A 17045-nucleotide genomic window follows, 5' to 3' on the forward strand; every position below is an offset into this window, starting at 1 on the left:
CTCCAGTCAGACTGCTTGGAGGGACTGGGGGGTGAAAGAGCTGTTATTCAAGCAGTTGCTTTTCAGGGTACACGTAAAAGCTCCTTATTTGTGAGGGAGCTACCAGGCTGATCTCTGAGCACCACAGGGTAGACCTGCTCAGCTGGGAGACACAGCACTAGGCTCAAAACAAGCCTTCAGTAACCAGCCAGACACAATCTGCTGAATTTCTCTGAACTTTATTGGCACTTCAGGAAGAACAAGGTATAGATTTTAACAACTCCTCCAAACAGGAAAAAAATGCCTTAATATCAAGGTTCTCTCTGCAGATAAGCACACAGACTCATGAATTACTCCACAACCTTAAGGAATTGATGTTTTATTATAATCCAGAAATAAATTGGTCAAAAACTTCCAACATAATTTACAGCAACAAAAAATAAAACAAGAAAAAACAAGCCAGGCAAACATTTGATAAAGTACTTCCCTCCCCCCACCCCCAAAAGGAGTAGATATCCAATTAAACTGGAACATGGAGAGGAAGAACTATTCACTGTATTCTAACAAATAAAAAATGTGTCTACAAATCTCACTGTAATACTGAAAGCTTCTTACATTAGTTTTCTTGCAAAATATTATTTCTTTACAATACAGTATACATTTCCACGGGAAGGAGGACCATAAACATATCCTCCATCCCTTGACTAATATTTTCTAATTGTGCATAGCTAGAAGTATTAAAATCAAATATCATTAGATACCACTGGAATATAATACTGGTTAAGAAGAAGGCAGGGCTGAAACAACTACAAAGAGTTAGGTGGAGTCACTGGCACAAGCCGTTCTATTCCTATATTGGACAGTGTGGAATTAGAACGTTTAAAAAACCCTATTAACAGAAGTCATGCCAACATCATAATACATGAGCTCAGCAGTGTTGTGTGACCCATCAAAGCAGAAAAGGTTTACTGGTTTATTATTTGAACACATATTCCAGGCACCATACATCAGCTTGTTAGGAAATTGTTAAAATGTAATAAAGGCTTTTCTCCCCCAAAATGCATCAATAGTCACCGTGGACAGAGCAGAAGTGCTGAGAACCAGCTTTTAAGCACCAAAACAGAAGTGTAAAAATTGTCCGTTCCCCAGTAATGAGACTCACGCAGCGTGAGTGCCAATCACCTTCAGAACAGAAATACACCAATCAGGTCTGACAATTTAACTGCAATTGTTCATTTGGGACTTTCAAAGTACTGAGGGATGTGTTCTTGGCCAACAAAAAGCTTGCCATGCCATGTGCCCTCCCAAAAGCATGCTGTGTCCAGGGGAGAGCAGGGAGCTCCCACATGACACATCTGGATGTTTAGGAGCATAGCTTAGCGTGTTGCTTCCAATAGAGGTTAGTTGGTGTTTGTATGGATCTCCACACAGACTTGCATTGCTTCCAAAAAATAAAATACAGCACTGGTGAGGTTGTTTCCAGCAACCCAAGGAATTCCTGGGTAAATACTGCAGTTTGTTAACACTATCACGAACATTTCTTTTTTTGGCACAGTCCCCCTTTACCCTTTCCCATACAGCAGGGAGCTGAAAATGTTTCAGCTTTCAGATGTTTCCCTTCTGTCACCACTAGCAGTGACATCATAAAAAGGGAGAATCCACAAAACTGAGCAAGTCACAACATTTGGGATCATGCTAGGCAAGAAAATAAATCACAGGCTAACCTGGTGACTTCCTATAGGGACAGGCTAATCCAAGCAAGGCAAAGCAAAGGAGGACTTCGCTTTAGGTGGAATCCATTTTTAGAGGCCTCTCCTGAAGGTTAACAGTTGCTTTTAGCAAGGATCAAGGCAAAAATCCAATTCAGCCCTGAGCACACCTGGCTATTTCCTCCCCATAAATAATAGGGAGGATTCTGGGTAGCTACAGGATGGACAGCTTGGATGACAGACATGATAGTTATGATAATAACTGGCACAAGTGGCTCTCAGGACCAGTCTCACAACCACTTGTGCCCCATTTCTAAGAGACAGAGCCCTCTGTTCTCAAAGCTACAAAAGGGCAAAGCATCCTTCTGGGGAAGGAGAAGCACTTGAGCCACAGATCTGGCAGAATGCTAGTGAGGATTAAGGCAGCAATTCGGCAAGTGTCTCAGGATCCTCTCCCCTCAAACGCTGCTTGAAGCCAGGAAGACAGATGCAGTCCTGTACATGACCCACAAAAGAGAGTAGTTTTTGGTCCCCAGCTGCTGATCACTTTTTATGACTGCATCTAGTTTAAACTAAAGACATCTGAGCTACAGTAGATCTATACACAGTCATAAGGCACCAATGACTATGTGCTAAAAAGGCCTCTTATGGAAAACCCTGAAATCATGTTCACATAACTAGAAAAGTATTGGTTCAGCAAGGGAAAATACCGCTACAGGAATTTTTAGTCTTTTACATTTCTACCTCCCACTTCAGGTTTTCATTGGCAAAACCAAAAAGGAAGGTTATGTACTTCAGCTATCTCTGCCTCACTGGTTACATTCAAGTCAGACAAATGATGGTGAACAAAGCCATTTACCAGAGACAAAAAGCAGCGAATTTGAGGCTCCAAACCACACTGCATCAGTGGAAATATTCCAAAGGCCTCCTCATAATTAGGAAATTCAAAATTCCATCATTAAGCAACAAAAGATAATACCAGCAGGAACACCACAGAATCTGTTTGGTCTGCTTATATTTGTAGGACAAAAGCTTTGGTCTTTTAGAAAGAAAGTCCATATTTTACCTACAACCATTCTTCCTAACCTCCAGTCTCCCCTTCTCAACTACATGATTCAGACCCTGCATTAAGTCAGAAATTCAGATCCTGGCTACTAAGATTAATCCTGAAGCTTGTGCAGGTTAGTAAGAAGGCAGTGTCAGACTATCAGCTCTTGACTGTACGTAATGCAGCACAAGTATCTGCTGGCCTCCCCCCACCAGGGGAGACGACAGCAACACAGCCACCTCAGTGAGCAACACCAAACCCAACACAGTGAGACTACCCCAAGCCAAACAATTTCAGATTAGCTCCAATACATGTTTGCTTTCCCAAGCCACCCCAGGAAGATGTAAATACTATTCTTTCTTCTGTTGCTTAACTCTAGCATTTGCCCAAAACTTGATAAGTAAGACCATGGTCACTCTTCTGTAGTGGTTCCAGCATAGCACAATTATGAGCGAATGATGGGAGAGGATGGGAAAGAGAGGAGAAGAGAGTGCAGGGCAGCAGGTGCAGGGGAGAGTTTACATGGACTCGAACTCATCAATGCGCTGCTTGGTGTTACCCTGACGAATCTGACGGAGGGTCTTGTACTTGTCTCGGCCCAGACGCATGTTCTCAGCATGGATCATGTCATTTGCCGTCTTCTTGGTTTCATCCCGAGCATTTGCCAGCTCCGAGGAGAGAGCCTTAGGAGAAGGGGAAACAGATAGCGACAGGTTACACAAGCCAGAGACTCAAAGCTGGACAAGCAGCTTTCGTCTGATCCCCCTAAAGATTCAGTACCAACAGAGACGGGAAACAGACAAGCCACATGTATTCAGTTCTGGGCAACCTGCTCTAGCTGACTTGGCTCGAGCAAGGAAGTGGGACTAGATGGTCGTTTGAAGGCCTCTCTAACCTGAACAGTTCTGTTATTTTGTGCAAGCTGTTAATATTTCTCCCTAACATTTGAAGGTAGAAAACATCAGGTAATGTCACCCTACTTATCTTTGTCTGAGCACAGTAAGAAAGATTGTCTACAATGTAGGTACTTTAGAAGAACAGTCAAGTGGAGAGATCCCTAAAGACAACAGGAACATCTTGCAGAATCTGAGAAATTACTAGCTTTCTACCAGAAAAGAAATTTGCTGTAGAAGATAAAGTGTCTGTGTAACCACCACAGCACGATGCAGACCAAGCAAAGCGTGATGCAAGTTAGGCAGCAAACAAAATGCTTGGAATTCAACACCAGAACACTGGAGTTCCTTACAAGAAGATGGTGCAGTACTGCTCTCTCCATGCTGAGCTCTAGGGGCCTACTCCCAGGGTTTTGTGATGCAACCCACACAAGAGCTAGAGACAGCTTCTTGAAAGGAACCAGACCGAGTTCTTTGATTCATTGCAGCCAAGGCTATAAACAGCTGTCAGATGGCTGGCAATACTCACACAAAGCACACTATGCCTGACAGATGCTGCTGTTGGCACTGCTTCAAAAATACTTCACTAGTTCCAGTGAAATGGCAGTCAAGTGCCAGGAGACAGGATCTGCCTCTCTACTCAGTAGTTACGCAGCTATCCTGGCAAGATCACAATCCTCTCTTCCCCACTTCTCCTTTCATTTTTTAAGTAACAGTAATACCTCCCAGCTGCAATTAGTGGTGAGAAAAAAAAAAGAAGCAGCACCCAGACACACATACTTTCTGCTGCCAACTTTTTACCTTCAAGTGTTTCTGGACCCGCTCGTTCTTCTCTGCTTCAGTGGTGCGCTCCTCCTCACTGCGGTCCTTGATGGTGGCCTCTGACCGCAACTCAGCGCTGGCCTCTGCTGCGTTCTCATCCTGCTCATCATCGTGCTCATTCTCAGAGTGCATGGGTTCAGTGACATGAGGGGTGCTCATGGCAGTCTTCAACTCCTCTTTGGTCTTCTCTAGGTCCTCCTGCACCATCTGTGCCTGTAGTAGGGCATGCCACAGTGAGTCAGTCACTATACTCCTGAGTGCCTGAGATTTTTCACAGAAGCATCACTCAGTGTTGTTACAGGAAACCTCGCACCTCAGAAGGCGTATGTTCCAAAGCTACTCAGCCATCATCATTTGCAAAAGTTTCGCTGGGTAACACTTCAGAGATTCAAAGAATGGTTACAATAAATAGAAAATGAGTTACAGGTCTAATTAGTCATAATATGGCTATATAGAGTTAGAGTAAGTCACCCATTCCACCAAGAAAACCAAAGCTGGGATTTACAACAGCCTCAAGTATGCAAATGCTCAGTGTAGTCTGGAATCTAGTGTAGTAGTTTAGATCACGACCCAGAATGAAGAGCAATTCCACATAAAGTACTCCCATTTGCTCAGATTCTGCTTTACCTTCTGCTGCCACTCCTGGGCCTCACTCTCTTTCTTCTGCCTGGCCAGCTCTAGCTGTGTGATCCTAGCTGTGAGTTCTGCCATCTCAGCAGCCTGCAGAAGAAAGGCTTTTAGTGAGAACAAAACCCAAAGTACTTGCTAAATGAAGCATTTCGTCCAAGTCCTGAATCAAACCACTATACCTAACATTTTTCCAATAAGAAGAAAGCCTTCCTGTTAACTTCAATTCCACCAATATCTCCATGATGCAAGAGGAAAGGAAGCCAAAAAACTTTTGCATTTCATTGTGGGTTGGGGTTTTCTTGGTTGTTGGGTTGGGTTTTTTCCTTCTCCTCCAAGCAGAGTTGCAGAAGACAATTTTTTGAATCCAGACCAGGGAAAGCTCTACACTCATACCATCACATAAAAAAAGGGGCAAAAGGCACTACAAATCTACTGTACAAATACACTTGTATTTACACATATGACCTTTTGCTTGAGGCTAAAAATTAAAGAACCTATGAATACAGTGCTTCCTCACTATATTCATGGCCTGGTTTGCGTCAAGAGCTTGGACGCCTCCCCTTTCACTCCTTTCCCTGCTGGATTTTTAGCTCGCTGACTTACCAGCTGTTCCTGGGTCTTTTGTTGATCATGGGATGCTTTCAATAGGGCCTCCTTTGCCTCTTCTGCTTCTCTGCGTTCTTTAGCCAGTTTCTCTGCTTCCTCCAGAGCTCGTTTTCTCTCCTGTTCCAGCTCCATAGCTCTGCGGGTCTGTTCTTCCAGTTCTGAAAGAACAGGGGAGCACATTGCAAGACAGATCAAGTAAAGGATGGCAGGAGAAGAGGAAAACGCCCTCATGCCTACCTGCTGGACAAGAGTTTTCCTTCAGAGGAACAGGTAAAGGAGAGATGCGAGCAACTGCCCCCTTTCCTCTCTTTCACATTGCAACTGGAGCTGGAAGACTAAGAACCAGGCCTGTTCCAACCCCAATTGATTTGTGTGGAAGCACTCATCCCAAAATTACATTCTTACGGGTGGAAAAACATTTCACTTGGGCAACACCACAGTAACTCTGGCCAAGCAATTAGACAGCAATCACCACAGTATTGTCTGGCGTGATCCCTGCTACACTTTTTGACTCCTTCCTCTACAGATATCCTGGGATAAAGCTTCCAGCCTGCACAGGAACAACAGCAAGGTAGTCCCTCTACCAGAGAGAGCCATCTTGGCTGCCATCTATTTCTTTAATGCAAATCCTTTCTCAGCAACTGCATACAGAGGGCTTACCTTCAGCTTCAGGAGGCTAAACCAGGGCCCTAACACCAGTTAGCACACAATACTGGAGAGACACACGGCTCAGAGATGCTCATAGCTTTACTATTTGAACCCTTCTTACTCAGACTATGCATCTAAGGAAATACTGGAAGATTTCCCATTACCTTGCTGAGCTTTCTTGGTTTGCTCCTCAATTTGCTTGAGTCTCTCCATTAGCTCCTCCTTCTCACGTTCAATCTTCTCCTTCTCCTTTTCTGCCAACTCCCTCTTCTTCTTCTCATTCTCCAGCAGGGCTCTATTGGGAGGAAGTCACAATGTAATTTCAAACTATCACCCAGATTGGAGCACTTCCTAGTAAAGCCATGAGCACACAAGAGATGTGCATTACAGTACTCAGATGATGAGTTTGTGCAAAAATATAAAGCTCTGTTGGCATTCATCTCAACAGCAAGTTCATAACAGCAATGTTACAAAGGAAATCTCCATATATCAAAATATGTATTAGTCCCATCAAATGGACAGACAAATCTTTAACTCCAAGAAAGTAATGATGAGTCACATTTGTGATGAGTGCCATTACCTTCAACTCATTAGATCTACTGAAGCAGAAATCAATCTGTTCTATTTTTGGTTCAAGCAGATTAAGGCATTGCCAGCCATTTATCTAGCACAGGATGCTACTTGTGCAGTGATTGATCAAGTCCAGGTTACTCAGAACTCTACCAACCTCTCCATCTGTTTCTGATGTTTCTCTTCCCGAGCCTGTGCTTTCATCTGCTGCACCTCAATGGTGTCTGGTTTACGTCTGCGCATGTAGAGCTCATGGTTCCCCATGCAAAGGGCCAAGATTCGTTTGTTAATCCGTAACCGAGGGGCATAGAATACAAAGTCCTTGGGACAAGAAAAAGGCAGCATTAGACCCGTTCTTTCAGCCTAAGAATCCTCTGTGGATGCAATATGCTCCAAAATCCCAAGCTTTCTAGAATTGCTAGCCAGCTTTTCTTAATGTCTAATTGCTAAGAATAATTGTCTAATTGCAGAATTGTCTTAATGTCTAATTGTAGAACTGGTGGTGCCAGTTAGACACTTTTCTTTCAGGAAGGGATTTCAAACTGACAAACGCACACAGGGCAGAAGCACCCAATGTGTCATTCCAGCGTGCTGGGTTTCACCGTGACACACCCCTAGTGCCAAGCACACAGCGACAGTGTCACCATTCCACTACAAACACCAGCAGGGCTGGGTCACCAGGCACACTGAGACTGCAGCTTCTCCCACCTCTCTGCCAACTTAGTTATTCAATGCCTGACCAGCCACATCAAGTATAACATCTTGTCTTATGCCAGAAAAGGTATTAAATGTTATGACCCATGGATGAATAACTTCATTCTGTTAAAAAGGAGCAATGGCATCAGGGAAATGCTTCCAATCAGCAATGCAACAAGAATACCATGGAGAGCAGAAGGTACTGGCTAGCACAGGAAATTATTAGGCCTTCAAGATGAAAGCATTTACATTCAATATAAATTTGCAAGGAAAAGAAACTCACCATACCCTACAAAATGACCTAAAGCTTCTGCTTCAAGTAAGTGCAAACCTGCAAAAGACCATCCCACATACTACCAAAGCCAACAGGCTGCAACAGAAGCATTCACCATTAAGAGAGGTGCCTCAGATCCCTAACTGTATTATCAGAGAATCTGAACAGCCCTAGAAGAATCAGAAACCCTAAGCAAAGAGGTTCTCCCTACCACTGACTTTTAACAGTTTAAGCTTATACTGAATAAATGTCCACCCTCCTAGCCAGAAACAAGTCACAACTATCACATTACTGTCACTATACCCATTTTGTGCATACTGCCCTGAACAGATTTCCCTGCTTACATCAGCATTGACACTATTGATGAAAACCAAAATAGAGATCATTAAGCCAAGATGCTGAAAGTTTAATTTGAATGTTGCTTCTTACTGGTGCTTTCTTGTCAATAGGTTTGATAACAAATTTCTTGTCATTGAATGAGATATTTCGGATCTCACTCCAAGGGAAGCCAATTTTTGGTGTTAGCCTGCAGAAATGGGAAGTAAAAAGAAATAAGTGAGCCTGAAGTCATTCAAAATTCTCGACTTAAAATATAAACCTCAAAATTCTACCAAATCTGCCCTCATATTTCAGTGCTCTTATGTAACTGAAATCAGCAAACAAAATTAGTCATGCAGACAAACTACAAATATAAGAAGCAGTTTTTCAATCCTGCTTTTTTGGGTTTTTAAATGGAAAACAGAACTGGAGAATGCATCTATGGCAAGAAGACTAGAAATACAAGTAAAACTAGCTTGATAAGATTTGCCAATTTCTTGTATTTGTTGGTCCAAAGAAGCATATTTTATGGATTATTCTGTCAATGTCAAAAGCACAGCCAAGAATGATACAGAAATTGTGGAGTTTACTTAAAGACTTGAATTCCAGAAGAAATTAATTTTGAATGCCTTTATATTAGAAAGGAGCTGAATGCAATGATGAAGAGAGGGAGTTTATTACCTATCATTCTGCTCATAAATGTTTAGTCCAAGAGCATCTACACCTAGCCAGAGTTCAGAGCCCTTCTTGTTCTTAATGCTGAAGTAGTTCACACCATACATTTCCAGATCCTGTGCAATTTTCAAGTACTCCAAGACAGCATCTTCTCTGCAGAATGTAAAAAGAAAGCAGATATTCTTATATCAGAGTCTATAAGTCATTAGAGTAAGAAGGTGCTATCTTCCTATATGGACAGAGAAGCAACTAGCTGGCAAAGGTTCTAAGCATCACCCTAGTAAATAATTACAAACTCTGCAAGCTTTACTTCTTTACTAAGAACAGCCAGTTGATGCAGACCAGCAAGGGCAGAAGCACATGAACTTAGTTATTCTGAGCAAAATAACCTGAAGAATGCTAACTCAGCCTGAAGCAAGCCACAGATTTTTGTATGCATTCATACATTACACACTAACGTATTTCACACTACATTCAATACAGCAGTTTCATACTGCATCAGTTACCTAATCATTCCTCGATGTTCCTCATGCCACACCTGGATCCTCTCCTCCCACTGGTCCTTGTTAAGCTTGTGCTGCTCCAAAACCCTGGAAAGAGTATATAGGACTTTGAAGACCAAGCACTGCATTTATATATGCACACAGTCACATCACTCTATAATAATGCTTCATTAAATACTCCATCCCAGTTCCCCCCAAAGATATTCCAGCAAATACAGTTTTATTACAGGGCTAGATAGAGACACAATGGTCAATATTAAGACTTCTGACAAATGGTAAGTTTTATTCAGTTGTGCTTCTCCTTGTAGCATATTTTTTTGTTTTGGAGTTTCTCTCACTACCTCTGGTTAGATTTTCAGAGTAGCAACAGGATGTTTAAGATTAAAGCTCCTAATTAAATATATACTAATCTAAATCCTCAAAAAGGCACCAGGCTATATTTTAGCAAATCAATCAAAACACCTCCTACACTTCAAAAAAAACAAAACAAAACCAAACCCTTTAAGACAGAAAAGGTCTAAGATTATTCAGGTTCACTTACCTCTGTGGGAGCAGTTTGTCACTAGCAAGGTAGCCGGACTTGTGCACCTCTTTGTTGAAGTCTCCATATTTGGACTGGACGGCATAAGAAGCCAGAAGAACGGCTGTTTCTGGAGGACAATAAATGTCATCATTCAGAATTGCCTCCTTCACTTGGAGGAAGAAAAGGCGCTGTGTGATGTCCTGAATCAGCTCCTCTGCCACATCTTCTGGGTAGAACTTAGCACGGAATTTGAAAAGCAAGGGGCTTTCTTTGCGTACATCCTGTGCTGTTACCTGGAACAGAGTTAGCAGATTTTATAGCCTGTATACCAAGTGAAGGGGAGCAGGTTTACAAACAAGAACACAAGCATGCACTAGAAAAAAATTTCTCCTTTCCAATGAAGTAGTGAGTGGGCAGAAAAGTAAGGATTTTCAATTACTGCTAAAAACCTTATCACTTCTCCCCACAGGAATTACGACAGGCCAGTAGTTGTGATCAGTGCTAGGTAAGTTACTTTCCAGGTTTCTCTCCAACTAAGATGCTCACAATGAGCACCACATCCACATGTCACCAGAAAGGATAACAGATCTGGCCAGATAACAAACAGAACTACATATGCAGGAAGACCAGGTCAGGCACCGTGACTCCATACACCTTGAGGAGGGGGTATGTGGACACCACAACACCAACTCACTAATCTCACAGTACTTCAGGTGCACGGATAGGCAAGAACAGAACCCTGACAGAAGCACAGAGATTAAATTTGCCTCTGCACTCCCAGAGACATGAACAAGGAAAAGTGAAAGCTTGCAGCAAACATACCTTTTTGTTCAATTTCAGCCATGTTGAGAAGCCCTTGGTGTCTTGATATTGAAGTCCAAAAAACCAGACCTCTCGCAGACCAATTGTCTTGACAACCTGGGAAAAAGACAATTAGCAAGAGCCCCAGTCAGACTGATCTCATCAATGGCTGAGGACGTGTTAGAGGTAAGTTCAGACAAAGACAGCCAGTGCCCTGGCCTTCTGCCTCCCCTGCTGCAGTGTACATAGAGGTGACTGGGCATCTGAGGGGTCTCAAGTGAATCATATTCTGCCCTCTCCCTCAGCTCTTTAAGGCTTGCTGCTATTTATAAACAAGAGCTCAGGCATTATTTTCTTCAGCTATTTGCAAACCAACATATATAGCCAAAAAACAATGCAATAGCTCTGACAGGTTGAATAATTGTCAGGAATCAGGAGCACAGCTCCATTTTCAGGTACGCCCCTCACTTATCACGCAAACGTACTATTCCTGGGCAAGTCATGAATCGCCCTGGTAGGCTGTGCTACTCTAACATTTGTATTCTACTCTACCGATAGTTGTGGACAGGCCCCTCATGCAGCTCTTTACTGAGAGGCACCACTAAGAGGAACTGCAGTGGGTAAATTGATACGCTACCCCTCGTGCTGGGACTAAGAGCCACAACAGACATTAACTACACTGCTGTGTAAGCTCTCTCTGTAGTTACTTCCTTAGCACACCAGCTGTGCTATGTAAGTAAGAGTTAAGAAGGCTTTACAGACTGTAACAAGAGACAAGGGCCTCGTGGTGGGGCAAGACAACTGCAGTACAGTGCCACTGTCAGTAAAAAGGAGAGGGAAGTTTCTCTGCAAAGCCTGTTCGCTGGCATAAGGCCACCCTCTGTGCCTTGGCAAGCCTGGGATGTGCCGCAGGGTGCAGCATGTCTACACAATGAAGTTCCCCCACATCCCTCCAGAAGACCCAGGGGTTGTTCACAAACCAGCAAACCAGACACTTACTCGTCACCTCCATTACTGGATAAGGGAGGAGAAGGGAGAAGACAACTGTCTTTAGGTCAGCATGGTTCCTAAAGTATGACACTGTCAGCTGTTTTTACACACCATCCAACTCAGGCTTGCTCAGAGCTTCCCGCTTTCAAAAGGGCTAACAACTACAGGCAGGGAATGAGCCTTGCCCTGTGAAAACCAGCTGCCAGGTCAGTTGATATAATTTTGTATTGCCCTAACCCATGTTTTGTGATTCTCCCTAAATGCCTACTTCCTTTTAAATTACTTCCTCCTTGAATCCTAAGGATGCACTCTGTTCCCTTCTGACGTGATCTCTAGCTTTGGCAAGATACAACATCAAGGACGTAGGTTCCCCGCAAACACATCACTAGTTAGATTGTTTAGAGCTTGGATCAGACATTTCTTCTGGCCTTCCAAAAGCAGTATTAGGGCCTTTGTTCCCTTCAGGCCCGAAAACCATGTGCAGTTTTCAGCAGAGGCATACCATTAGTAGCACACACAGAAACAAAACCTACACGAGGTCTTGTAGTCTATGTACATCATCCCACTGGGGTCCCTGAAATTTTTCAGCCTGTCCTTGCTTGAACATGAACTTGAGAGCTGGGCTAGAGCCCCTGCAGACCCAAGGGACTGTGGGGCATATAAACCTTCACTTGCGCATATCGTACAGCAGGATGCACACAGCTAAGGAGGCTTTTGGAGAAGAATCAGAATTTGCTGTGTACATTGAAAGCAGGTGGTACAAGGAGGGGAAGAAAGGCTGTCCTAGAGCCCAAGGACAGCTCTGTTCTTGGCAGCATTAATATGAATGAGATGGAAGTTCCTCGCTCCACTGCATATGTCTGCTTTCCTCCCTTCCACTCGCCAGCAGCTTAAGCCTGGGAATTCAACAGGCTGGATTGCCAGCAAGGAGCTGAAAGGCACCACACTGCAGCCCCACACAAAAGGACTTTTATTCCACAGCAGAAGCCTGCACAGCAATAGCAGAGACAACAATGAGCTGGGTAGAGAAGAGGGGAGACAGCACAGCACACAACATCGCACTCCCAAGCTGCCACTGAACCAAGGCAGGGAGCATAGTCCTCCTCCCTCCTCAGCTTTAGCAGGCTATTTAGTTCCATTTAGCAAGAGCGAAAACATGAAGAAACAGCTTTCTACAGCAGCAACGAGTCTGGCTGGCAGTTAGCAGCATAATTGTGTCTGGGGGTGTACAGCATTCAGCTACTGGCAGTGGCTGAGGCTGAAGAAGAGCTGGCACACAGGATGGGAGAATAGAGAGTACTGTTTAACACAGACCACAATACTTAAATACCTAAAGTCTACACTCTCATCTGGAGAGCAACATCTTTCCTTCATACCAGGGGGACCATTAAGTCAGTCCCTGGGTCTTATTTAGCCTGCAGTATAAGGCTTGGCCTACAATTAGCAACAGATTGCATGCATGATGATGATGATGATGATGCACGCAGTCTCAAAATCCAGCTGTCCCACAGTACCTTGACCATCTACAATAAAAGTCTTCATCAAGTAGTACCTTTAGCTTAAAATTCTACTCACTAAGCAATACTGCCATAGGGAAAAAAGGTGCATTTCTGGTGACTCACTTCACCTTCTTCAGACAGTCTAAGAGCACATTAGTAGGGTTTTTTTTTACTTACGTTCACAGAAGAAACACAAGGTATTTCAGGTAACCTTTTCTCTCACTGTCCTTACTCCATGTTTTCCAGGTCTGCATGACAACTCCTGTCCTTCCCCTCAGCACTCACTCACCACCCCCAAACTATGTTCTTGCCATTGAGTGCTGCTCCATAGCAGAAGATGGAGCCATACACAGCCTCTTAAATGTAGATTTTACCATGATAATGATTGCTGTCATTCTCAGCCCAGGAAAGACACCACCACACTGGCAAACAAATGTGGATCCTGCATGAAAGTACTATCCACACATGGGTAAGACCAAAGCACAGAAGCAGGGGAGAAGACATTCCACTCAGACCAAGTTCCTGCACCAGAGGTCAAATCACCTCAGGCTATACCACAGCACAGGTGTCTTGAATGCTGTCCTAGTTCAAGATGAGGTAGGTCTCTCTCCCTTTCTATGACAGACATGCCAAGTACTTCTCAGAGAAAACTGCCAGCAAACCTTATTGCTGGAGGAGCCCTGAACTGGTGCCACACCTGCAGTTTCACATGCCCTAGTCAAAACCAACTTCAAACATGGTCTTCCAGGTACCTGAACGTAACATGCAAGATAGGCTTCATCTACAGACACAAATATTTAACTGTCCCCTTTCCATTCAGTTTACAAGTGTACTTCTGACTTTCTCTTTCAAAGTGCTAAAATGCCAGAGTGCTAACCAACAGGATCTTTGAGTTTTTGAACTTACTACAGTTTGCCATTGATCTCCTTAGCAACAAGCAGTCCGTTTTTGGTTGGACTACCGCTTTTCTGAAAGTCAGTGTTTCCACATGTTCCTGTGAAATTTGAGACACATTTTCATACCACTCACCACAAGCCTTCATTACAGGAACAAGAGTTCTGGGGTTTGCTGGAGGAACTGGCCACTGTCCCAAGACTTGGTGCTTTCTACCATGAAACTCCCTTCGTGAGTTTTTTGTTCAGCACTTTCATCTACTGGAGCAAGATGAACACATTTCCTATGTGTTTAAACACAACCAGGTAGGACCTTTCCAAGGTTAAAGGCTTCTCTACAATCTCCCACCCCACAAAGCTTAGTTTGCAGGCCATGACATACCAACCACCTTTATTCCAAATACAGCTCAACTCAGCTGGAGTTAACCAAAGGTCGAGGGGGATTTAGTCAGCCCGTGCTGTAAGCTTTAGCAGCCATCAAAGTAGAGTCTGACAAATTGGTAGTCTACAAAACCACTAAACTCACTGCAGCAGATGAGTTAAGCAAGGAAACTGCTAAGCATTACCAAGGTTTCTAGCTGCACAACTACCTCAATGGCCATGCAGTCAGAAAAGCAATGCAAGGCAAGCCAGGCCAGGGCATATGAACTCAGAATCTTAAGGGATCTGGCTCTTTGTGAAATCTGAAAGATCCTTACAAATCAAAAACAAAAAAAAAAAGAAAAAAAAAAACACAAACAAAAAAAAAAACCCCACACCACAACCCCCCCTCCACTCCACTACATATAAGACTTGATGCAGAACATAAAATACAGCATCAGTGACCAGGTTTGAAGTGTGCAGAGAGATGCTTACTGTCACAATTTTAACCCATACCTGAGCATGCTTTTCTATTACAAGCTCAGTTTTGACCCCAGAAACTCAAAAAATGATGAAAAGCCTCTTAGGAAGATTAACCACACGCTTTTAAGGTTTGAAGTGACAGATGTTAAAGTTTTTCTCACAGCACATTTTCCTTAACCGGTGACTTGGCTTCATGGCTCTTAATTGGACAAAGATCACCATAAAGGAGACTGGATGCCACTGGTTACTCTAGAGGCTTGTTCTGGAGTAGCATGCTGAAGCCAACATCTCATACACTTTGCTATGTCCAACAGCTACCACTGGAAGGACTGAAGTTTACATGGTCAGCTACAGACTCAGAGAGCTCTAAGCACATCACTGAGAAGCACATCTGTTCTGAAGCTGGAGAAACAGAGTTCATCTAAGGTTGGGGAAGGAAGTACTGACTGAACAGCTGAGTAACCACAACTCATTAAGAAGATCCTGATGTAGGGCCTATCAAATAGGTAGAGATTCCCATCCACTGACTACATTCACCACCCAACAGACCTAGCACAGCAGACAGACAAAAGTCCTCCACCAGAGCCTGGAAGGAACAAGGGGTTCTGAAGGGAATGAAAGAACAAGGCACCAACAGGCTTCAAGGTCAGAAGTGACCCCAAACAAAGCATTTGAGAAGCTGCCTCATGCAGCACATGGGGGAAGCAGGCAGTGTGTTTTCATACCGCAGAAGTCAAAGCAACTGAGGATTCTGTGACTAGTGTGCACTACTCTGTGTCTGCTGAGTAGTCTGTCAGCTGCAGCAGCCACTAAGCCAGGGCATTTCCATGAAGGTGTGCCAGCCAGATGTGCAACACTTGGGCAAGCAAATTAGTCACATCTCTCCTTGCCCAAGGTACAGGTAAGCCCCCAACCTCCCCACCCCACAACACGCCAAAATCTCAGTGATTCAAGCTAGAAGCAATTTACTCCATAAAAAGGATGTTTAAGAGGAAAAAGAGTGGAGGAACACAACTTCGAAGCCATCCACAGCAGTAAGTAACTAAGAAGTTCCACCAGAGAAGAGGTTAATCTCTCATGTGTAGGACACATACAACACAAAGCACTGCTTTAGTTTACAGGCTAGTCTCCAGACTAGCTGCACTTCAGTCCGATACAGAAGAGGGTCAAAGGAGGAAAACAAGTAGCTATCACTGTTGCAGTGCCTGTGCTCTACATCCCCAGGAAAGCAGTATTTCAAGGTACCTGGGAAGTAATGAGGCATACCCCATGCTTGAGCTCTTCTTTTAGTCCATCACTGGCAGCTGAGGAATGGGAGCAAAGTTACTGTTCTTGCTAGTGAGTCGGTAAGCACTGGAGTTCAGCAGCTGGTGTTAAGAGGTACATAAGCAAAGCTGTAAAAGACAGACAGTACAAACCTCCCATCTCAGTTAATCCAGGTTTTGTCCATGCACACAAGCCTAAGGTATTTGAGCTAAAGCTGTACAGTTACAAGCCTAGGAAATAGGAAGAGCTCTAGTATAAATCATGATGTTACTGCACAGTATGTATATCAGCTCAGTGGTATTGCTACAGCCAGCCACTCTTGGGCAGAAACTACTTCCTACAAAGCAGGGAAGCATCTGAATTGTTCTATCACTACAAAAATTCACTTTGGAATTGAGTCAAGTGGGAAAGAGGAAGACAAGAACATTTCTACCTCAAGCCCATTCACCTATTATTACTACAGAACTTTAAACTCAAACTGTTCCTCCTCATTGAGCTAACAGCTAGCTACAAACTTTCCAAAAGTCTTCTGAATCCTATTCGGAGTGGATCAGAATTATGTCATAATGGGTCAGAATTATGGCATAATGAATATACTCATCTACCTTTATACACAAAAGGTAGAAACAAATACTGGCTAAATGTTACTGAACAGAGTCAGTGGATTATACCAGGGTAGCTGTGCAGCTAGAAAGCTTGGTAATGCTTAGCAACTTCTTTCTTACTTAACTCAGAACAGACAGCTCAAAGTGAAAGGGCACCCCAGGGCAAAAACATGCTGGATATCTTACATTTTTTCTGTAAAAGAATCAAAAGTCAGGGTTCACACCAGAGGCTCAGTGTGCTGCAACCATTAGGC

At 43.5% G+C, this 17045-nt stretch overlaps 1 protein-coding gene across 2 annotated transcripts in view; it reads right to left on the bottom strand.

Moving 5' to 3' along the window:
* Positions 1-202: 202 nt before the first annotated feature.
* The window catches only part of MSN (moesin), a 43916-nt gene continuing 27073 nt past the window's right edge, over positions 203-17045 (bottom strand). Inside the window, exons 3-13 of one of the 2 annotated variants that reach the window (XM_032701914.1) lie at positions 10717-10812; positions 9913-10187; positions 9375-9458; positions 8875-9021; positions 8305-8401; positions 7063-7226; positions 6500-6630; positions 5685-5845; positions 5079-5171; positions 4431-4664; positions 203-3419 (exon numbers count right to left, since the gene is read on the bottom strand). In XM_032701914.1, coding sequence (XP_032557805.1) covers positions 3255-3419; positions 4431-4664; positions 5079-5171; positions 5685-5845; positions 6500-6630; positions 7063-7226; positions 8305-8401; positions 8875-9021; positions 9375-9458; positions 9913-10187; positions 10717-10812 — 1647 coding nt within the window. In that variant the 3' untranslated portion in view covers positions 203-3254. The remainder of the gene's footprint in view (positions 3420-4430; positions 4665-5078; positions 5172-5684; positions 5846-6499; positions 6631-7062; positions 7227-8304; positions 8402-8874; positions 9022-9374; positions 9459-9912; positions 10188-10716; positions 10813-17045) is intronic. The other variant, XM_032701915.1, reaches the window with a different exon arrangement.

The sequence above is a fragment of the Chiroxiphia lanceolata genome, chromosome 14 (assembly GCF_009829145.1).
Source record: "Chiroxiphia lanceolata isolate bChiLan1 chromosome 14, bChiLan1.pri, whole genome shotgun sequence".
Taxonomy (NCBI): Eukaryota; Metazoa; Chordata; class Aves; order Passeriformes; family Pipridae; genus Chiroxiphia; species Chiroxiphia lanceolata.